This window comes from Bos taurus, chromosome 16, assembly GCF_002263795.3.
Source record: "Bos taurus isolate L1 Dominette 01449 registration number 42190680 breed Hereford chromosome 16, ARS-UCD2.0, whole genome shotgun sequence".
Taxonomy (NCBI): Eukaryota; Metazoa; Chordata; class Mammalia; order Artiodactyla; family Bovidae; genus Bos; species Bos taurus.
Window position 1 is genome coordinate 76545112 of NC_037343.1, and position 24476 is coordinate 76569587.

The 24476-nt window shown below is 42.6% G+C and overlaps 1 protein-coding gene across 8 annotated transcripts in view; it reads right to left on the reverse strand.

Moving 5' to 3' along the window:
* Positions 1-24476, reverse strand: part of DENND1B (DENN domain containing 1B) — a 270596-nt gene that overhangs the window by 68344 nt on the left and 177776 nt on the right. For 7 of the 8 annotated variants that reach the window (XM_024976901.2, XM_059875836.1, XM_024976899.2 and 4 more), the window contains 2 exons: positions 16063-16188; positions 4102-4203 (listed from right to left, as the gene is read on the reverse strand). In XM_024976901.2, coding sequence (XP_024832669.1) covers positions 4102-4203; positions 16063-16188 — 228 coding nt within the window. The remainder of the gene's footprint in view (positions 1-4101; positions 4204-16062; positions 16189-24476) is intronic. The other variant, XM_059875837.1, reaches the window with a different exon arrangement.

Genomic DNA, 24476 nt, shown 5'->3' on the forward strand with positions numbered 1-24476 from the left:
TACGCCATGCAGGTATAGATTCCTCCTCGTCTCCTCAGTCTGGGGCTGAGGGACTTCCTGAACAGACGAAGCATGTGTGTCACTGGCTCCAGCACCGTCCTTCCAATGTGGTCTCTCCTCCACGTCCTGTCCGCTCCGTTTATAACTGAGCGTGTGGATTACAGGCCCATCCACTCCACCCTTCGAGTCTCTTACACTTTGTTTCTTTATAGCTCTGTACTAAAATCTGGATAATTTTGCAGATATACCTTCCAGTTCAGCAAATCTCTCTTCCATCAGATCTGACTGGCTATGAAACACATCAATTTCCTTTCATGTGAATTACATGCTTCCTTACCAAGAGTTTATTTGCTATATTCTTAAAACTGTCTTCATATTCTTTAAAGTTTTTCTGTCCTGAACATTTTTAAAGCCTCTTCTACTTATTTGAACATCTTAAGTACAGCTATTTTATATTGTACTTCTGACAATTCCAATATTTGAAATCTTTGCAAATCCATTTCTGACTGCTGTTTCTGGTTCATGATCTGTTTCCCTGTATGTGTGATGACTGTCAACAGTGAACTTTCTCCTTAGGATTGCAGCTGGGAGAATTATCCAATGCCCAGACGAAGGGGGGTGGTTCCTCAAGGAGGGGGTGTACTTGCTGCTGCCAGGGGCCTGAGGACACCTACAGTTAGGATTACCTTACACTTGAGTTTGGTCAGCCCAAACCAGACATTACGAACTCAGGCTTCGGACTCCTGTGCACGCTGGTGCATGGGACTTCTCCACAGAGCTCCTTCCTCGCCTCCCGGTTCCAGAGCTTTGGGGGCACAAGGCCCCAGAAGTGGCTTGAAGAAAGGCACACTTTTATTTCTGGTTTAGCTTTATACCAAGTCTTCCCGGACTTACAAGGGCTGAATCTCCCATTACACTTCTCATCCTGGAGAACAAGCGCTAGGGCTTTGTCTCGTGTGATGCTCACCACAAGGCATTTTGCAAATCCTGTGTTTTAAGTGGTTCCAATACATAACCCTGGTGGCTCAGACGGTAAAGTGTCTGCCTGCAATGTGGGAGATCTGGGTTTGATCCCTGGGTCAGGAAGATGCCCCTGGATTAGGAAATGGCAACCCACTCCAGTATTCTTGCCTGGAAAATTCCATGGACAGAGGAGCCTGGTAGGCTACAATCCATGGGATCGTAAAGAGTCAGACACGACTGAGCAACTTCACACACAAAAAAAGTACAGAAGCAAGCAAGCACCGATCCTTCCCTGCCGTGTCATCAGGAATAAGAGCCAACTCTAACTCTTATCTTCAAATTATATGCTTCTCTCCTGTGTTCATGTTCTCTCAATTTTGTCAAACAAAGAGAGGACGTGGGTGGTTCCTGACCCAGAACGGGTCACAGACTCACCGTCAGCAACGTGGATCATTTGTACTAAACAGTCTCATATTCGTTCAGAAATATCAGTCGTGTCTTTGAGAATTCATCTATGTTGAGTATTTTTTCTTTAACCAATTGATTCCTGTTTTTGCTTTCCCTTTGCACCCCCACCCCCAACCTTTAGCCACCTGTAATTAGTATACAGAAACCTGCAGACAATTCGGTGAGTTTGGGCAGATATATATAGTCCTGTTACCATCACAACAAGACAGGTATAAACATGTCCAATCACGTAGAAGAGCTTTCCGTGTGTCCCTCTGTGCTCCCGGTTGCTTGTGGTAAGAACGTGAGCAGGAGCCCCACGCCCCTAACACACTCCTCTGACACACTCCTCGGCGTGCCGCCCTGCCCTGTCAGCGCCCCTCAGTGCTGCCGAGCCTGCGCCCGCTCACCTGTACGGCTCCGTGATGCTCTCAACAGAGCCACAGGTCCCTTCAGGGGCACCTTCAAGCATCACTTTCTTACAGTTAATGAAACAGCATCCATTTCAAGGACGCAGTCTATTTGCATATGTAAAACTACTAACTGTTCTGTAATTGGTTCCAAGTGACTGTTTTCGTATTTTACCTTCAGCCTCTTTGATAAAATTATACTTTAGTTTTTAACTCATTGTTTTAGTTAAGTGTAATCGCTTTACAATGCTGTGCTGGTTTCTGCTGCACATGGAGTGAACCAGCTGTACGTGTACATATATATCCGCCCCCCTCTGACCTCCTCCCCACAACCCCCGAGGTCATCATGGAGCCCGGTGGGCTCCTGAGCTCGCCAGCGCCTTCTCACTAGCCAGCTGCCTCGCACGCGGCAGTGTTTGTGCGTCAAAGCTGCACTCCCTGTTCGTCCCGCTCCCTCTTCACACCCACAAGTTCATTCTCTACGTCAACATAATATAACACTCCACAGATGTGAGTTTTGTTAACGTAGCTGCTCTCAGGATGAGGCCAACACTAACATTTGTGAGCTTCACAGAGTTGAGCCGGCAGAGCACAGGTGTTAAATCACATAAACTGTGTCAAAGACACAGACGAGTAAAAAGCTATTGAGCAGCAAAGCCAAGGTTGAGCCCAACTCCATCTGGCTCTAAATGTGTGTGTATATATATATACGTGTGTGTGTGTGTGTATATACATACATATATGCTTTTTGTAGTTACGTTAAAATAAAAAAAAGATGATGTGTGAACTTTATCAAATGATAAGACTAGTTACAGAATCTCACAGTCAAAGGGAAGCAAAATGTTATTCCACCCATTCACTCAGTCCTTGACGTCCACGTAACCTGAGCTCAGAACTCAGATTCGACAATGGGAGGTGTAACTGTCTCCTCCTGAGAAAACCCAGGAAGGGATGGACACTGAGCAAGCGTGCACTGGACACCAGCCCGGGGCTGCCCTGGGCTGTACACGTGGGCACACACACCATCCCTCGGTCCTGCTCTAACCCGGGGAAGGAATCCCGTCTGCACAGGAGCCCTCCAGGGACACAGAGCGCCAAAGGGAACCCACCCCGTCCTTGGACATTCACACAAGACACCTCTGATCCAGAAACCCACCCCACGTGCTTCTCTTTGCTCCTTAAAGAGGTCTACTGGATAAATCTAACGTTTCTTCACATTTTGGAAGGCAGGTAGGTGTTTGGCCCACAGAGCATTTTCCTAACTCAGATCATTTTTTAAAACTACTTCAGAATATAGATAAACAGTATTGGATTTTTCACTATGCTGATTTGATGCTTATTCCGTTACTTGGTCTCTTTCCTCTTAACAGCAAAAAGCATTTCTCCTAGCTTGTCAGTTTCTCAAGGGCATCACTTAGTTTTTACTCATGTCTTCATTCTGGCCCTGTGCACAGCTGATGACACACTCTAAGACTTCATTAAATGTTGAATTCATATAACTAACTTTACACTTAAAATTGCCATGTGGAATAAGAAACTTAAGTGTTAAGAACTTAATTCAAATAATATAAACAGAAACTAAGGCCAGCCTAAATTAAGAGACCTGGCATGATCACACAATAGGATAAAAGAAACACTGCATCTAAAGTTTCTGAATTCTGATGTTAAGATGCTGCTTTTTGCAACGACAATTATATTTTCTGGGCCAGAAATCAAGACACACAAGGAGAACTATAACTTTTTTCGGAATTTTGAATTTGTGATTGTGGAAAGTCTTCTGTCCATGGAATTCTCCAGGCAAGAATACTGAAGTGGGTAGCCACTCCCTTCTCCAGGGGATCTTCCTGACACAGAGATTGAACCCGAGGCTCCTGCATTGCAGGCAGATTTTTTACCATCTGAACCCCTTCCTGGGAAGCCCCTTACAAAGCTTAAAAACTTACATATTTAGGAATCATTTTTTATAAACCAGATTACATTGGGATGGTCCTATAAAAAACTTGGTTTGTTCACCAAGTGGTATCAGTAAAACAGAACTAAGATAAGCCCATCGAAGATGCCTAGTCACACTAGCCACGCACTAGTCCTGTCTAGTCGTAACCAGTCACCACTCTTCCTGCTGTGCATGCGCAGTCCTGCTCTCTGAGACCATCAGCTGAGCAGTGTTCCGTGAGGAGGTTTCTAACAGCAAAGTTTAGACACAAGTTTACAGTGACAAAAAGGTGTTACAAGTTTCTGATACACTCAAGTTACAGAACAAAACACAGAGGTGCACTCTTACCTGCTTAAACAGCTGGAGGTTGACTGCGGTTTCCAAGAACTGTTTCATGAGACTTGAACGGTGCTTTACGAAACTCTCCTCGCAGAACGTGATGGGCTCACCCTGGGTAGAAGCAAAGAATGTGTGGATGTCAGAGCAAACCAGTCCATCTGAGGAGGTACCCAGTAGGTCACAAGGGGGTGTAACACACAGATTCAACTTCTAGGAGCTCCAAGTGTTAGAGGAGTCAGGTCCTTACACACACTGGCCAGAGCTGAGGCTGGTAGAGATATTCCTCAACCGATAAACTTCTGCTGTAGCTTCCTAATCAAGAATCCTTTAGGCTCTTAAAAATGCTGACTTTCACTCTCTCAAAGTAAGAATAAATTCCCTAAAAACAAAGATTTAATATCAGATTGATTATGAATTAAATTAAAAATAGTACATCTATTTGCAAAAGCCCAACAATTATATTTCATCCTAACTAGAAAACGTGCTTACTATAAAAATTGTTGCATGATTTTTGCCGCTTACGGTGTGATCATTAATTTCTTTTTGGTGGTTTAGTTGCTAAGTCATGCCCGACTCTTTGCGACCCCATGGACTGTAGCCTGCCAGGCTCCTCTGTCCATGGGATTCTCCAGGCAAGAACACTGGAGTGGGTAGCCATTCCCTTCTGCAGGGGATCTTCCCCTCCCAGGAACTGAACCTGGGTCTCCTGTAGTCCAGGCGGACTCTTTACCAACTGAATCACCAGGGAAAACCCTGAAAAAATTTTCCTTTTAATTGAAAGGTCTATCAATCACATTCTCTTTGTGATTACAAACACAATTCTGACTGGATACTTTCTAGATTAAGTCCTAGGTAGTCCAACTGCCTAAACTTACTCCATTTGCTAAGTGTTCAGAACTCTGCAAGTCACAAGTCTCAGGCTCCACTAGACGCCTCTCCTCCAAATCATAAGGACTTTAATTCCAAACACAACTTCCACATACTCTGACACGTGAGCCCAGAAAGCACCCCTCACTGATGGACCCCTGCCACTCGCTGCTGCCCTCCACAGCCCGTTCACACAGATGAGGAAAAGCGACTGAACTTTATGATCAAAGTGAAAACAGACATTAGGGTCCGTGATTTGGTCCTTACAGTAAGTCCTCCAGCAGTCAACACACTGCAATAAAAAGGAAAAAAGTGAGCTTGTCCATCTACTTTCTTATAGAATTTCAGAAAATATTATCATTTAATTTTAAGGAAGAACTAATGTCTGGATTAGAGGTATCTGTAAGTAAAATTCTGAAAACCACTTCTTACACAAATAAAATGATGTGACTAGCCATCTGTGTAATCCAGCTGTTACCACTCTGACGGAAGTTAATAACACTCTGGACGCGCCCTGCTCCACACGGCACCTGTTAGTCGCAGTCAGTGCTATTTACATTTAAGTTTATTAACAGTAAAACAGGACGTCAGTTCCTCCGTCACACCAGCTGCCTCTGAAATGTTCAATGGCCACAGGGGCCAGTGGCTACTGTAACAGACAGGACAGACACAGAACACTCCTTTATCACAGGAAGTCGTCCTGGACAGCACCACTCCAGAGGCAAGAAAACAAAATTCAAGCTGAGAATCACGGGAAGACGAATCAATAATCTATTAATAGGTGCCAGCTACCCAGCCATCAGCTGATGATCCATAGTAACACTAACAATATACATTTTCATATTAATTGTTGCCATTCTTAAATACTATAGAATGACTTTTTAAATTGGATTAATTTACATAAATATATTTTGCATCATCAAAAATAAACTATACTTGCCACTATCATAGAACTTACAACCTAATGAGAAAAAAAAAGTAACAAGAAACCCTGTTAAAGATCTGTGGTTTTCGAATCCCTATTATCAGGAATATACCTAGTTATTTGGGGCCCAATAAATGCTTTATAAGCAAACAAATGAAATAGCAAGTGAGATAAAGCCTGCTTTGTATGACATATTGTCTTTGCAAAAGCAAATATAAATTTTAAAACTAAACAAAAACCATTGTCTCTAGCGGCATTTCCAACTATATCACTGCTATCACAAAGAAACCAGTACAATTCATAACCTTGGTTTCTATTTGATGGATTTTCCCTCAAACATGTGAGGTTTTATTACCATCTATAATGTCTAAAAGTTTTAACAATGCAGTACAGTCTTCAATTCAAGCACAAAGCTCGACCTCCAGCTGAAAATCTCAGACTTCCGATGTTGCAGGCAGCGTTTCTTCTGATTGGAGGGAGTGGAGGGTGGCCCTGATGTACTCCTTTCCCAGTCTGGAACCAGTCTGTTGTTCCATGTCCAGTTCTAACTGTTGCTTCTTGACCTGCATACAGTTTTCTCAGGAGCCAGGTAAGGTGGTCTGGTATTCCCATCTCTTGAAGAATTTTCCAGTTTGTTGTGATCCACACACACAAAGGTTTCACCATAGTCAATGAAGCAGATGTTTTTCTGGAATTCTCTTGCTTTTTCTATGATCCAACGGATGTTGGCAATTTGATCTCTGGTTCCTCTGCCTTTTCTAAATCCAGCTTGAACATCTGGAAGTTCACGGTTCACGTACTGTTGAATATTGGTCATCAGCCAACATGAATTACCTGGAAAAACTCTGTCCTCACTAATCTCCTAGCAAATGCTTGCAATCTCTTGGGGAAGCAGCAGGGAGAAAGCTCTGGTTTGCTGTCCACACATCTTTGAAGACACCAATCATGGTAAAAGCTTCCAATGAACCTTCAACTGGTCAACAGCTTGGTCACTAAGAATCTTCAGTTCAGTTCAGTTCAGTCACTCAGTTGTGTCCGACTCTTCGTGACTCCATGGACTGCAGCACACCAGGCCTCCCTGTCCATCACCAACTCCTGGAGTTTACTCAAACTCATGTCCTTTGGGTTGGTGATGCCATCCAACCATCTCATCTTAATGATCACCAAAAAGACAAAGTCCTGGCACATCTTAGAGTTTTCTCTCAGAAGAAATAAAAATCAGTCTTGATTAACAGTGCTCTAAAGCTGTATGTGTAAATACACGAGAGTCTCAGCTGCTGGCCGCTTTGGGGTGTACCCTGTGAAACTGACTGTAAGTGACTCCCTGGTGGGAGTGCCTTTCAATCCAGGTTGAGCTGGATGGCATGGTAAGAAGGAACACTCCTTAGGATCTTCTGGTTTATTTACAATCTGACTAGAGATCGGGACTGGGATTGAGCGGTTTTCTCAAACACTGTCTTGTTCCGAGTAAAGTGACTCCATGTCCCGTGCTGGCCCCTCATCTCCCAGTTCACACCTGCAGTGGGAAAGATCTCATGAGGGGCCTTCTGTGACTTCACAGAAGAAGGTGAGCTGGTTTTGAACATGAACGGAAGCTTTATGAATCAGAGGGAAAAAACAGTCCTGAGAGAGGACAGACGTGGCCACAACGTGCCCGGTGTGTCTGGAGAGAAAGCGCCAAAGCGGGGTAAGAAGAGATCAGCTGAGGCCTAGGGGCTGCTGGACACAAGTAACAGGAAGAACCAGAGCGGGAGGAAGGGCCGGCGGCCAGCCTGGAGAAGGCCTGGGCCACATCCCAAGACTTCCTTGGAGACCTCAGGCAACTCAGAGAAGTGTGTATGCAAGGAGGTGATGAGATTGTGCCTGTGTCTTAGAATGGAGAGTTTACGGGCCAAAGGAAACAATGGGGACAGGCAGATCAATTAACAGCGCAAAATAAATCAGGCAAGGAGACACGAACTAGGCGGCAGAAAGACACAGTAATGACTCCCATTACCGAACGTGTACAGGACACTAATGACTACTAACAGCAGTGACAGTAGCTAATGAGTGCGCAACGCTTACTGTGTACCAGGCGCTGTCGTAAGACACTTAATACATATTAACTCATGCAAACCTCAAGCTCATTATCATCACACTTTATACACGATCAAACTAAAACATGGGCTTTCCTGGTGGCTCGGCGGTAACGAATCCACTTGCCAATGCAGGAGCTGTGGGCTCAATCCCTGGGTTGGGAAGATCTCCTGGAGAAGGAAATGGATACTCACCTCAGTATTCTTGCCTGGAGAACCCCATGGACAGAGCAGCCCGGTGGGCTACAGTCCATGGGGCTGCAAAGAGCTGGATATGACTGAACAATAACAAAACTTAAAACATAAAGTTTAAGTAACTGGTTCAAGACTGCACAGCAACAGGATTCCCGCTATGCTCTCGGCCTCCAAATTACCCCATTTCTGGGTATCCTAGACTACATGAAATATTTTATGCATTCCATGTCATGGAATCTGTAAAAGTAAAATAAGCTGTGATTATTATTACATTTTACAGATGAAGAAGCAGAGTTTAAGCAGATTCACCCAGGCTGTGAGTGTCTGAAGTCTGCGTGGTTAATGACTGCTGAACATTTCATGGCAAAATCAGAAGGACTTATTTGTTAACTGATAGGTAGTAGTGATTCTCAAAGCTGGTCCAGGGACTCAGATCTTTCCATAGGATCTGTGATATTAAGACTGTTTTCATAATAGTGCTAAAATGTTATCTGCCCTTTTCACTTTCATTTTCTTATGATATTTAACAGAGATTTCCAAAGGCTTCATAATTTATGATAGTGCAACAGACTGAAGGCAGAATCAAATATAAAAATCTAGCCAATTTCTTTTAATCCAGACAGTAAAGAGATTTGGAAAAATGTAAAACAGTACCATTCTTCTAAGTTATTTAGAAATATAGCTATTTTTATGAAAACATGTTTTATGGTTATCTTTAGTAGGTTTGTGTTTTTTTTATTTTCATTTTTTAAATAATTTTTTATTTTGTATTATTTTAAATAAATTAATAAATACTTAGAATACATTCAGTTTTCATTTCTAATAGGGTAAATGGTGATAGATATACTGACATACACAGAAGATCTTTTATGTCCTTTGACAATTTTTAAGTCCCTTGGACTGTAAGGAGATCCAACTAGTCCATCCTAAAGGAAATCAGTCCTGGGTGTTCATTGGAAGGATGTTGAAGCTAAAACTCCAATACTTTGGCCACCTGATGTGAAGAGGTGACTCATTTGAAAAGACCCTAAACCTGGGAAAGATTGAGGGCAGAAGGAGAAGGGGATGACAGAGGATGAGATGGTTAGATGGCATCACCCACTCAATGGACATGGGTTTGGGTGGACTCCGGGAGTTGGTGATGGACAGGGAGGCCTGACATGCTGCGGTTCATGGGGTTGCAAAGAGTCAGACACGACTGAGCGACTGAACTGAACTGAACTGAACTGAAGTCAGTAAAGACATTTGGAGACAAAAAGTGTAAGGACCACAGGTATACAAGAAAAAGATGAACAATGGTGGAAGACGACTTCTGGATCTCTAGCTTGAGGATGAGAAGATGCTATTGCTTATTAAAGACCCGGAACACAGAACAAAATCCAGATTTAAGAAGAACCTGATAAAATCAGTTCTGGTGTATGTCTTAGCTTAGGTTCTGTGCCAAGCCTGAGATGGGGATTCTTGTTTGAGTGGCTTTTTGGCAGAGAGTGCTCAGGAAATAGGTCCCAAGGGGAACAGGAGATGATGGGGGAAAAAATAGGCAAGAATGCGGCTTCAGGCTGAACCTGTGGAAAAGCATGAATCTTGTGGCTGAGGCCACCCCTCCTTGAGGTGAGGAGGCCAGTTTCCTGCAGCCTGGGTCGGTCAGTTGCTGATCTTTTGGGAGTAAGGGTGGAGGAGAAGATGGGGTACCTGGTGAGGCACCACCCATTTAGCCAAGGGCAACCTTCCTCTAGAAAGAACACGAGTCAGTTCAGCCTGGGCTGGGCCTCTAGCACAGGGAAGGGTACAGGGCATGAAGGTCGCCTGGGGATACGTAACACAAGCTAGAAGTTCTAGTTTGAAACATGTCCTGATGTCCAGCAATTATCTGTGTAGATAGAGCTAAGTTTTAAAGTTAAGCCGATCACCCTACTTAGGGACAAAGAATTATGCAACTGAGAAATACTTATCTATAATACAATTCATGTTTTTTAATTACATGGTTCATTGACAGAAGAAGTAAGTAAGTACACAGTCTGGTGGAGGCACAGAATAATCAGGTAGAAATACTGAAAGATGGAGAAGAAAGACTCTTCATGGGAAAATTGTGATGTGATGGTAAAGGAGCCGCCTCTCTTGCTCATGGAACAGTGATGAGGCAACAGAAAGGAATGAAAACCGCAATCATGGCACTGGAATGCCACCAGAGGGGCCTGGAAGGAAGCAAGGAATGGCTTGTTGTAGGACAGGATGAAGCTTGTATGACAGAGAAGAGGACCGACTTCCCAGCGAGGAACCACCAGCACTGGCCGTGGTCACGTTAAGCATGTCAGTCAACAAACACATCTGAAGGGTGAACGGACGACAGATGAGGTGTCACAACCAGCAGTAAAAACACCGACGTTCATGCTCGATTTGCCTTTTAAAATGTAAAAAGCAGAGTCGTGATCATGAACAGGACAGGGTCACTCTACATCGCCTGCATGATGACTAATAATAGTTGAGGGCGCCATGCAGCCAGGACGCCAGAAACTTAACTGCAAGTCGCCCGGACCTGATGGTGCTTAAATAGCTCAGACCCGGCCTCAGGGCCTCGGTCTGCTCCAGCCAGAACCCCGATTCACCTCGGATGTCTCAGCTTACCTTCAACAGAGAGAAGCCAATTCTGCAGCTTCTGAATGTCCAGAGGCGAGCGTGTCCCTCTCCCAGCGCTCATCCCCTGCCTTGTGTTAAACATGATTTCATACCTCTTATCTGTGAATTCTCGAGGCTTGAGACTAAATCCTTACACATCTCTGCATTCCCCGTACAGTACTTTCATTCTGTGTGTTCAATAAATACCCATTAGCTACTATTTGAGTTATTTTTATAGGATAATTAAGGCACAGGAAAGATATGGATGAAATGGGGCTGTTTTTCTTACCCTATTATGTTCGGCTTCAGAGAAATTATCATTGTTAAATTAATGTAACATTTTTGCTTGGTTTAAGGAGAGAGATGTTTCAAATTCTAGACTGTCCTCCACAGCAGGAAACTTCACAAGAATAAGGAAATAGTTAAGACACAGACCTATACAAAGACACAGATCTTTGTGCTTTAAGAATGTGCACGACTTTGTGAAAGTTCATGCTGGGAAAAAAACGAAGGTGTCAGGAAGAATGATACTGTACAAAAATGTGAAGTAAAATCCAAAGTGTCAACACAGTATTTATTCAGTTCCTTAACACACTTAATGTGTAATGTCACTGTTAGGTAAGATTTATAAACAAACTGAGCAAAAATGTCTGCATAATGATGGTACATTAACATTTTAAAATCTCCGAAAGATTCTGCCACCAGCTCTCTCATGGGAATCTTAAAAATATAGTTAGGTTCTCACAGAAAACAGTAATAAAAGATCTTTCAGGTTATGTGGCATTTTTCATCCAACTGTCCCAACACTTCTATTTATCAGACAGGGGTCCAGATTACTTTAGTTCATCTTTATTTTAAAAAGAATTTCCTTTTTGTCCACTAGCAAGGCTCATGGAAGCCCAGAAAGGCTTGGTGTTTGAAACAAACGACATCATCCTAAATATTCAAAGCAACACATTTAAGTATTATCTCTGTGCTCTTGGGGTAATAAAGCATATGCTTTTGAATATACTGAGCCGTATTTTAACTCATTAAACAATTCTTTAGCACTACCTGTTGGTCAAAAATTTGACTTGTTTTTAGTAGGTTGTGATGAAAATTATACAAAGAGGTGCAAATGATGACCCTTTATTTAGTGCCATCATTTAAAACTCTCTCATATTTATAATAATGCTTTTCTCTCGGAGATCAGCAGAGGGTACTCTATTTTAGTTATGTTGAAGGAATATTCCTTACCAAATTTACTACGTCTACTATATCGTGTTTAATGATCAGAGCTAATAAATAGAGCATCAATTACATGCCAGGCACTGTTCCAGTAACATATATGAACTCATCCTCTAAACCACCCACGAAGGATTATTGTCTTTTTTTTTAAACACACGAGGAAACGAAAGCACTAGGAGGTTATCAGCCCAAAGTCATAAAAGTGCTTAGTCACAGGGTGAGGATTCAGACTGTTCCAGAGTCTGTGCCCTCAACACTTTTCTTCCATTTACTTGGCATATTAGTTTGACCTCCCGGTTCTGAATTCTTAAAAGTAGCTACACTTGCTGCTGGCTAAAAAAATCCAAAACCAGCTGACTAGCCATTATTTTACTGAAATCACTTTCCAACAACTTTAAGGAGTTTTATGATTTTCTCTGCAATTAAGGACAGTCTGTGAACCGTGCCAGTGTATCTTCTGGAGAGTGTAAACTAGGCTGGAGGAGAAAAGCGACATCATTTTAAGCACTGTCACTCGCACGTTCCAAGGGCTTCATTCATAAAACCAGTTACTCTGGGGCGGCACTCAGCGCGTGCATTTGAAAGTGAGCTTTCAGGTCCTCCGGAGGGCTTTCGCTCACCCCCGCAGCCAGCTGGATCCCCAGCGCCACCGCCAAGTACGGAGAGAAGAGGAAGGAGCGGGTGGAGCGGAGGCAGTCACCCCGGGTGGACCGAGCCACGCGTGTGCTCACAAGGCAGGAGGAGACAAGCTGCCTCCCCAACTCACACACACTCCGTCAGACGCCCACACCGTCTGCACCTCTCAAGAATATTCCTGAGACTCAGTCTTCACGTAGACAAATACTGAGAGTCTCCCATGTGTCTTCATTCAGAGGAAATGTTAGATTCAGAAGATGCATCTCAAGGAGTGTACAGCATGCGACAGAGAGGCAGCACGGAATGGAAACGCTCCACACCAGCCGGCGAGCAGGACGGTGGCAAGAGCGGATGCAGACACGGGCCCCTAGCCATCAACTGGGGACCTCAATGATGGTTTTAAATCTCCATGAGCATCATTTTTCTGATCTTCAAAATTAAAGGGGTGATATTTTAATGGCTTATAAAGATTAAGTGAAAGAGTTAATATAAAGGGCCCGTCAATGCCTGGTATCCAGCAGGCACTAAATGGTCAGTTGTCTTAATAGCAATTAAAAAATCATTAATGTAAGCAAGAGTCAAAAACATTCATGTAACTAAGAGTCAATTAATGTAATTGAAAGTCCCTTGGACTGCAAGGAGATCAAACCAGTCAATCCTAAAGGAAAACAGTCCTGAATATTCATTGGAAGGACTGATGCTGAAGCTAAAGCTCCATTACATTGGACACCTGATGTGAAGAACTGACTCACTGGAAAAGACCCTGATGCTGGGAAAGATTGAAGGTGGGAGGAGAAGGGGCCGACAGAGGATGAGATGTTTGGATGGCATCACCGACTCAATGGACCGTGAGTTTGAGCAAGCTCTGGGAGATAGCAAAAGACAGGGAAGCCTGGCATGCTGCAGGCCATGGGGTCGCAAAGGTCAGACACGACTGAGCGACTGAACAAAACAACCAAAATATATTTATGATGAAAGTGAAAGTGAGAGTCGCTCAGTCATGTCCGACTCTTTGGGACCCCATAGACTATACAGTCCATGGTATTCTCCAGACCAGAATACTGGAGTGGGTAGCCTTTCCCTTCTCCAGGGGATCATCCCAACCGAGGGATCGAACCCAGGTCTCCCGCACTGCAGGTGGATTCTTTACCAGCTGAGCCACAAGGGAAGCCAAAGAATACCGGAGTGGGTAGCCTATCCCTTCTCTAGCGGATGTTCCCAACCCAGGAATTGAACCGGGGTCTCCTGAATTGCAGGCGGTTTCTTTAGCAACTGAGCTATCCACGATATAACTGTAACTTCTAAACTTGGCTCATTTTTTTTTTTTTTACATTGCTCAGAAAATATATTGAAGATACATACCTATCACATAAATGTCAAAAAGACTGCATAAAATTAAAAAACGTGCTTTCAATAATTCAGAATACAGGAGTTTTTGTAAGGATAATACCTAAGACAAAACAAGTGTTTTATATACAATAAATAATTTTCCTTAAAAACTATTTATTTTGAAAATACATAAGAAAAAAATGTCTAAGTACATTCAGCACACTTTAAAAATTAAGTTTTCATTCAAATACTGAGTCAAAGAAATGGGAAGACATGCAGAATGAAAACACTATCCTCCAACTCTCAGACAGAGCCAGCAGTACAGAGAGCAGGAGAAAGCATCACACACAAAAAGGAAAGACACAGATAATTAACAAATTCACAAAATGCAGTCAATAAACAGGAAAGATACTCCCTGACAAAATTAAATATTTCGGAGATACTGAGAATCTGGCTTTCACAATGCTTAAAAGAAAAGTCAGAAACCTAGTACCCCTATTTGTTTAATTAAGCTCAAAGAAGGAGAAAATTACACTACAAAATCTATAATAATTCATGTCAAACATGAGATTTTTTATCATTTTAACCAGCACCTAACAACACTGATAATTTAAATCATGTAAGAAAATTTTCTCTTCAGTCTGCTTTCCTCAAATCTGAAGTCTTTTACAAGTTTAAAAAGGAAAATAAAAAGAAAAATGTAGCTTATAAAGATTAGTATTTAAATGTGGCAAAATTACAGCAAAGTGATACTTTTAACTTTCCTCCTGTAACTGTAAACCTGAAACCAATCTCTTTCCAAAATACGTGATATCCAAAATCAATCACTAAGTTTGTCTTTCAAACTCATTTTTATGTTTCAACTGTTTGATAATATGCTCCACTGTAGAACAGATAACTGGTTTCCAGTCTTTTAAAGAAAGAGACCCTGTAACTGTCAATAATCTCTGAAGACTCCCCCATGTGAGTTACATATACTACATACGGTACTATGGGTTCTACATCATGCTTTAAAAAATATACACAAATTTCAAAAAGATCAGCAAGCAAATTAGACCATGTGCATTTTCTAGAGACAGCAGCTCATCTGCCTATAAATTTACAGACTTCTCTTTGTGACTCAGTAACTCTTCAGAGGTACAAGAGCCACTGGGTGGGAACCAGTCATCTGGAAGTTGGATCAGAAAGCACACAACCCACTCACGTTTGTTCAGTGCTTTTCTAGTGCACACAGTTTACGACAGTTTATACACTCAGCCTGAAAGATAGCCAGAGGGGGAGTAAGAATTCTCATTTCACAAATAAGATATGGAAGTCGAGAAGGAATAAAGAAATGGGTTGATGTTACACAGCCTTACAGTGGTGGAATTCCTTTTAGATAACAGGTCTTATCGCTAACAATATTTTTAACCCATTTATTCATTTGGTTACAAAAGGCCAATGTAATCATTTTAGTAAAATTAGACTAACATACTTAGCCAGTAATTCAGAGGGGAAAAAAAAACATTTTAATTTATATCTTTTTGGGCTACTTAGCAATGTGGGTCACAATTCTACACAAAATCATTTTAGGGGTATTAAAAAGGAAACAGCAAAGTGGGCTAAGATATGTTAAACAGAGAAGCCCACTTAGAGAGTGTTATGCTTTAGGAAAACAATACATTTCTAAATATTGCAAAATGTCCAGGTTCTAACCCATTTAAACCTTCACATTGTACTTGACATTTCTAAACTAGTAAACCCAACTGTCTGGTCAATTTCTTAGTACTCTTAGCAAGACTGGGTAGTCACTCTAAAACGCATTAACACAGTTCATTAGTTAAGAGATGAGAATTCCAATTTCAGATAGTAAGCAACAAGGTGCCATCTGCAAGAGAACGTGGGAAACACTTAACCAAAGGGTTACTGCCTGAAAGAGCGAAAGCCGAAAGGTCAAGAACCTGGAGAAGGAACACCATGTTTTACAGCATATTCGTTTAGATTTCTGAAAACCTTTTATGAAACATTTTAGGGTGGGGGGTATTCAAGGGTTTCATTCCCTGCCCCATTTCAAAGAACCACCCAAGAGCAAATTAAAACAGTGATGAGGGAAACGCTTACAGGTTTGTATCTCAAAGCATCTCTGTAGGATCCAAACAAAGCCGCCTGTGCCCTGAGGAAGGCCCTGGCTACTCCATCCCCCGTAGCTGTGGACTGCTTCTTCAGTTTATTTTTCAGGGCCGAGACCTGCGTGACAGAGAGGAATCGTTACATTCACACCTCAGAAATTGGTACGGCGAGGGACGGGCCGACCTGCAGGCAGGCCGCAGCGTCCGAGGGTCAGCCCGGCCGCCTGCTCCTCGCCGCCGCTTATTGTCCTGACCGCGGGCAGCACCTGCTGGCCTGTTAACTGAAAGGGAAGCAGGGGCCCGCGGTAACGTGCTCATGCAAATTGGCCTGTGCGCTCCTTTTGTATTCCCAAGGCCTCCTGACATAAATAAGCTTTAATTATTTTACAGTAAACTGCTTGTGAGCCACTTTCCCGCAGATGTTTAGCCGTTACAACATGTGTCTACTTGTTTGGAGCTGGAGCTGGATGGGGAGTGTCTTGTTTCTGCTATGGAAGGTTACTTGTTCCAGGCCCTCCAGGATCACTGGCTGTTTAATTTTATTTTTGGAAGCCTCACCTGTACATATAATTTTCCAGTCACTTGTTGAGTAGTTTTCAGCATTATTAGATAGAAAGCGGGAAGGGAGTTAAGGTTACTGAGAATCTAAGCATGAGTTGGGAATTCTGTTACGCTCGTTAGACACTGGCTGTCCCATCTGATGTGAATAGTCTTCCATGCCAAGTACTCATGTTACCGTTCATGAACGAACAAACAGGGGCTCGAATGTGTGGACTGACTTGTCCTTAATATTTGGCAACCAAGAGGCGAAACTGAGATCTCAACCCAGTTCTGTCCAGTTTTTCCCACCACCACTTGCAGGATTCGAGTTCGTTATTGCCTTATGAACCAATTATCCCACTAATAATGTTTCTAAATCAAAGGAAGATGTATGATCTAGAAATCTGCATACTTTTAAAAGCCACCTATGTTTGCTACAATTTTCCATACACTTGCATCCTTTAATTTCAGGTCCTGTGTATTAATATTTTGGGGCTTCCCAGGTTGCTCAGTGGTAAAGAACCTGCCTGCCAATGCAGGAGACAGGGGTTCAATCCCTGGGTTGGGAAAATCCCCTGGAGGAGGATATGGCAACTTGCTTCAGTATTCTAGTCTGGGAAATCCCATGGACAGAGGAGCCTGGCGGGCTACAGCCTGGGTCTCAAGAGTTGGACATGACTTAGTGAGCAAACCACAGCTCCAAAATCACATTGCTGATGTGTACTTATTTTCTAAAGAGGACGTGATATGTCTGTTCCCATGCCCAGTTCACCTGACCCACTCCTTCCCACATAAAACCTCACTCTGTACACTTAAAAAGTGCTAGTGGTGCTCGTATACATTCCTCAGCAATGCTCTACCTGGGAACATGAGGTCTCGTAGCTCGTATACATTCCTTAGCAATGCTCTACCTGGGAACACGAGGTCTCGTAGCAATCCTGTTTCCTTAGGAAAAAACTGATGGGACGAGTTGGCCTGCTCCCTTACCAGAGCATATTCTCATCCTTACGACAGATACTACCAGATTAACCACGCTGTTCCTCCTTCACATATATGTGCAAGGAGTATTTACATTTCTTTATACAAGCAGTCCTGACTGCTCCTGTGAATGATGATTGTAACTGAAGTGTCAACCTAATTAACAACCAAACTTTGAATAATGCTAATGAGAAATGAACACAGCATCAGAGGCAGGACCAGCTCTACAGGTGATAAACCTTCACAGGAGTGACATTTTCCAGTGTAAAGTCACAGCCACTGTGATCTGATCAAAGACACAGACCCCCACTGGGTCCAATTATAACCACAGTTTTGAAAAAATTACTGAGTTAGGATGCTCATAATCTATGCAGAAAGGCCTTTGCAGTATAGGTCTTTCCCCATAGCTGTGATCTTCTCAATTTATATCCAGGCACCACAGATCCAGATAAAAGTTTAGAACCTAATTCACTTAGCCCACAAAGTGAATAAACCCAGATTCATTTAAGAAGTTGTTATTATTAAAATCTAACCTCAATAAATGCACATTTTTAGGTAACCCACATATTCAAAAATAAATACAGCTGAAGGATGCAAAAACAGACCTCTGACTTAATGTCCTATATTCTGAAGACAGTAATAGTGTTAAGTTCCAAATGCCTTTTTAAAAGAAAACAATGGGGATGAAATCAACACGTGTATTTCATTAATGCCCCCTAGAAAGGCTTATCATGCAGAGAATAGCATTCTAGTCTTCCGAAGTATTATAAAAATAAAGTTGGGTTATGTTTACTTTACAAAAAAAAATTACACGTCATGCCTTGTATCTTTGCAAAAGTGAATTCCTCAAGATGTATTTCCTACAAAACCTGCAGGTGGGGCTTCCCTGGGCGTCCAGTGGTTAAGAATCCACCTGCCAACGCAGGGGACACAGGCTCAATCCCTGATCCGGGAAGATCCCATGTGCCAAGGAGCAACTAAGCCCGTGCACCACCACCAGACAAGCCACCGCCATGAGAAGCCTGCACACCGCAACGAGAGAGGAGCCCCAGCTCCTTGCAACTCGAGAAAGCCCGCACAGCATGAAGACCTAGTGCAGACAAAAATAAACACAAAAATCTTAAAAAAAAAAAAAGGCAATCCATAGCTGGTGGGCTGCTGTACGGGTTATAAAGTATATGGAGCAAATGCCTTAAAGAAAAAACAAAGAAAGAAGCCTGAAAGTGACGACTCAGCTCTCCACAAATCAAGAATCCTTGGATGATCATGACACTGTGCCGGCAGAGCCTGGAAGCAAGTCAGGCCACTGCTCAGCCTTTACCACCCCAAGTCCTCAACTATGTAATGGCCAAGCAAGTCTCCCAGGGTTATTAATCACATTGCCACAAACCCTTCCTAAACAAAATAGTAACTATGTAGCCTTCACTTCCAAAATTAGTCAGTGTCAGTTCCTGAATTCCATCAAGAGATCTATGCTGCTGCTGCTGCTAAGTCGCTTCAGTCCTGTCCGATTCTGTGTGACCCCACAGATGGAAGCCCACCAGGCTCCCCCATCCTTGGGATTCTCCAGGCAAGAACACTGGAGTGGGTTGCCATTTCCTTTTCCAATGCATGAAAGTGAAAAGTGAAAGGGAAGTCGCTCAGTCATGTCTGACTCTTAGCAACCCCATGGACTGCAGCCTACCAGGCTCCTATAGAATATAGCAAAGAAAATACTTGCTCTAGAACTTCGGATAGGGTAGCCACTAGACACAGGAGTACCTGAAATGTGACCAGCCCAAACTGAGAGCTGCGGCTAGTTTAAAAAAAAAAAAAAAAAACATTGGATTTTGAAGACTTAGTATCACAAAAAGAATAAAATACCTCATTAATTATTGATTACATGCTGAAACAGTATTTTGAATATACTGGGTTAAATAAAACATTAAAATTCATTGCAGCTATTTTTTTTTGCTTTTTAGCATGGTTGCTAGAAATTTTTAACTGCCAATGTGGCCTACTTTATGTTTCCACTGTGGATGGTGCTTTTTTACATGAACAGACTATTCGTGTTGAACATACTAGTCACACAATTTCATACAGACGTGCGAGACTAAAAAAAACTGCCTTGCAAGAAATATGGTTAAGGTTCTCCTTTGCCTATTTCTACATTATTTGACCTTTACAAACTGCGCATGAAGAGCTCTTCCTTGACCTACTCGAGGTGAGCCTCGACTGTCAGCAGACGGTTGGTGGTCCCAGTTTCTCAGACCAGAGGGGCAATGAGTTAAGTGTTTCTATGTGCACCCATGAGAGCTCAGAAACAACCTGTAAAAATGAAACGTTTTTTAACAGTCAGCTTCAGATACGAGGGTACTACTTTAATATAAAATGACTGTCAACCTAGTTATTTTTCTGTACTGTAAACCATGGGAGTAAGTTATCACCAGTTACCACTGCCCTTTGTAGGGCTAATTAGCTGTGAGCAAATTTTAATATATATATTTAATTTTAAAAAAGAAAAGGTGATGTATCTTCTGCACTTTTAAAATACCTGGTCTGGGAAATAGCATTTTCTGCTTAATTCCCAAACTTCTAAGTTTAGTTTTGACATAAATGTACATCTCTCCATGATATCCTAAAGCTTATACTCACATGTAACTGAATTCAGCAAAGCACCTGAAACTTTGGTAACACAGCTATTATCACAAAATCCTATCATGGCCTCCTGAAAAAGCATCCACTGTTTTCTCTTTTTATTCTTAAGAAAGTAACCTGCAATGTTTGATGGCTGAGGATGACTTCAAAACTGATGTTTTACTTTGACATATTTAGTCTGTATATAAATTAAGTCTAATTAGGTATCATACTAGACCCTCCTCCCCAAAAAAATGTGAAAAAACTTCAGAATAAACATAATTTCACTGCTCTTATCAAGTGTTCAAATTCCTTTCCTACAATGAGCATCCAGGCTTCCGAGCAGCCGGAATTACAGCCTGGGTCTAAGCATAGTCAGAGTTCACTGCAACGTGAATAATATTTCCAATTCTCACCCTTTCCTCTTAGCACTAAGTGACTATGAGTAAAAGGAGGGAATTGCACGAGTAAACACAAAAAACAGCATAAATTAAGAGTGCAAGCCACATGCACGTGGTCTGAGCAGTGAAACAATGATGCTAACCGGGGGTCAGGAAGGGAGGTGACATAGAGGAGCTGAGATTTTTCAAGGAAGTGACAGGTTTCTCTCTTAACTTGACTTTCAGATGTGGCTTCTCAGGAAAAATAAATCAACCACTATAACCCACTAATTTTCATTTCATTTCTTAGGATCACAAAGAGAAACATCAGGGTAAAGAACAGAAGGTAGACACAAACGTTCAGGAATAATATTGGGATAAACCATGTGTCCTGACAGGGCGCTGTGATATCTTTAAGTATCCATATTCCTAATTGAACTCTACTCCAGAAACTATATACATTCAGAAGAGCTAATGCTTCAAAGGATATCTTGCTTTAAAAAAAAGTTACAAAGTTAAAATCTTCTTTATTCTTCCCTGAAACATCTTATGGTCATTGTATGAACCCAAAATTAAATCCCTACACTTTAATCCTTCTAATGTTCAGTTTCTTAGGCAATAAAATGAACCCTTTTGTCTTAATTTTCTAACATGCTTCTATTTAAGGATTAAAACACTAACCTTTAACATTTGTTAAATGAAAAACACATGATACACTGGCAGAGGGCATCGTGACAGTTTCTTTGAATGCTTAAATTACCTATCGGAACCTAAAATATGGTGTCATGTACAACTGCTTTCCCTTCAGAGGGATCGTAAAAGGAAGACAACCAAGACCGCTCTTACTCCTTCTCAAGTCCAGCGTCATGCCAGGGTCTCAATAGCAATGTCACTTCCGAGATCCAGGAGGTGAGAAAGTACCCTCGGAGGCCCTCTCGACACTGTCTTCCATGAGCAGCACACCACGTCACCGAGCCCCAGCCATCTGATCTCCGATATGGATCTCAAATCTGTCCACCTTGCTCCAAATCCCTGCCACTATCAAGTTCAAGCAGCGATCATCTCTCGCCTGGACCACTGCAAATGGTCTCTCAACCCATCTTCCTACTTCATTCTGCTTCGTCAGACCCAGGGACCTTCAGGACCTAGCGCTGGAGACGGCGTTTTTACAAGCCTAAGTGGCCTGCACGATTGTTCCTCTGCTATGGATCTCCAGTAAAGGCCCAGTAAAGCCTGGAGTCCTGAACAAGAAACAGTGACCTCATGCTCTCACTCCTGCTGTATCTCTACCACCTCATCGTGTGTAACTCTCACTTCTGTGCGTCTCACCACAGCTACACAGGGCTTCTCTCCCTTCCTGAATTTGCCAACAGCAGAACCTCTGCATACGCTTATCCCTCCTCCTCCCACTCTGCGTGGCTTCCTCACACCCACCATTCAGGCCAGTTCTGCACAGACGTACTGACGTCTCGAGTTGAACCACATAAGGCATATGTGAGTTTACAGGCAGGTAACAGTGGCCTCTTGGCTTGACTACAGCTATTTCACTTGGGCTCTCTTACAGCGGAGGTGCTGTCAGTCCACCAGCATCTCACTGAGCTCTCACTCTCTCTTTGGTAGCAGAAACCCTAAGCTCCGAGGGGCTTAGGATTACCTAAGGATTAGGGGCCTGGATAACCTAGCTGGGTTAGCCAGCCATCTCCCTGCAGCACTGTGACCTGGTGTGGCCAGGGCTTGTGTTCAGCTGATGGAACGTGAGCTTCAGGACTGCAGAGTGTACATCTTCTCGTCCTCTCCGCTCCCAGTGCGGCATATAGTTGGTGCCTCATCAGTATTTGAATGAGAGAATGAACAAATCAACAACCTGTCCAAGCGCACTTCATCCTAACTTCTCTAGTTGAGTGAACAGAGTGTCTGTGACGGGGCCCAGGATCCAGGGACCAGAATTCCCTGAGAAGGCCACCAAGTTGTCATCCCGTCAGCAGGATCTGGGAACCCCTATCGTGAGAGTGCTCACAACATCGTGTGCACAAAAAGTCTCTTGAATATGGAAAACTCAAGAACTTAAACACACACGCAGAATTTTTCAATTGTTTTAAAACCAAAATCAAGGTCTTTACATTAAATACATAAACACACACACACAGAGAGGCAGCAAGAAGAAAGAGAAGGGAACTTTTAAGATGACACAGGAGGAGAAAAGGTATTAGGAGAAAGGCTAGCTAATTTAGACGGAAATGAAAAGCCATGAGAAAACCAAGGAAACTCATGAGCACTGAAAAAAATCACTAAAAGTAACAAATGATAAATCAACTTTCAAATGGCAAATGTACAGAGACATGGAGGGAGGGACAGAGCAGGGCTGGACTGATTCTCTGCTGCAGCCAAGAGAAACCAGTGAAGATCTTTTAAATGCCTGAAGCCCAGTTAATTAAGATTTTGCATTTTTAATTTTTGTTTTATTATGCTTTGGTACTGAAAGTTTATTAAAAAATATATACACTGAGAAAACAGTAGGAAAACACAGCAGGATCTGTTCATACTCACAGACCAAAAAAAAAAAAAACCTTCGTAAACAGTCTCATCTCTGAAATTAACTATTGAGAAGAAAAGGGAGCCCCCGTGACAGCCGAAGTTGGGGCAGGAGCCCGGTGCCTGCCACCACGCCCCGCTTCTCCAGGGCCAGGAGACACACGGCAGCCCTCGAGCCACAGAGGAAGAGATTAAACCTGCTTCCAGGCTTCTCCCTGTCATTACTGTGGGAGTCAGACGGAAACACCCTTAGAGCGCGTTCTAGGAAGCAACTCTCAACAGGGACTTGAACAGCAACGTCCGCTCCAAAGGGCGGAAGAAACGCAACCTCGGTTCTCTCCCAGGACCGCTGACTGGGTGCCTACACTGCATGGTCCACTAGCTGGACAGGGGTGTCTCCTGGAGTCTACCCTATTAAACAAAACAACGTCCTCGAGATCACTCTAGAACCCAAGTCAAACTGTTATCTTTCTCATCTGGACACGTGAGAGGTCTCCTGGGGCTTCGGTCACTGCTAAACGCGATAAGGGTTACAGCAGAGCACTGGCGAACCTGGAACTAATCGAATATTCTCTGGGGCCTCTTTTTTTTCTTTATAACATATATTATGACAATTTAACATATTAAACCTTCATGTTAGATTAGAGGAAATATCCAGTGAATTAAACATATTTACTGACCTACTTGTACAGTTGGTTAAGAGTTAAATTTATTTATATACTTGCATTTAAACTGACTTTTAAAAATTCTCCAAGAAAGCCAATTCTTTCCCAAACATATTCCCAAATGAATTAACTCACTTGAATTTAGATGATCTAAAAATTTTAGTTAGAGTTTGGGTTTTTTCCCTTTAGTTTTTTAGGCTTGTAGTGATTTTTAGTTAATCGGAGCAATTTGTGTCTTTCCTGTTCATGTCATGGTAAAACCATTAACCTAGTCCTCCGTGTGATACTTGAAAGTCTCAGACGCACCACGCTTTAGAGGACTCTGTTTTATAATAAGGCCTTTTCAACGTTTTAATAATTAAATACGCTTCACACTGAATGTCACCATCCTGTAACACACTGGCCCGCGTGAAAGGTGCAACAACGCTCCATGTGCAAACTGCGCTTTCTACACAACCTTGGAACAGAAAACGGAAAATCATTTTCCAATAGCACTACCCAGAACATGAAAATGAGTTTTTAAAACAGTGCTGACAATCCTAATTTAAGTGAAATAAGTCATAATGATATTTCTTTAACAAGATTAGAATGGTGAGTGGGCTTCTACATCAACAAGAGGTACTCAGTACCCTGTGTACCACGTTCAAATGAGAGGGACCACGCACTAGTGTTTGGGCCCTAAAGTCTGAGAACCA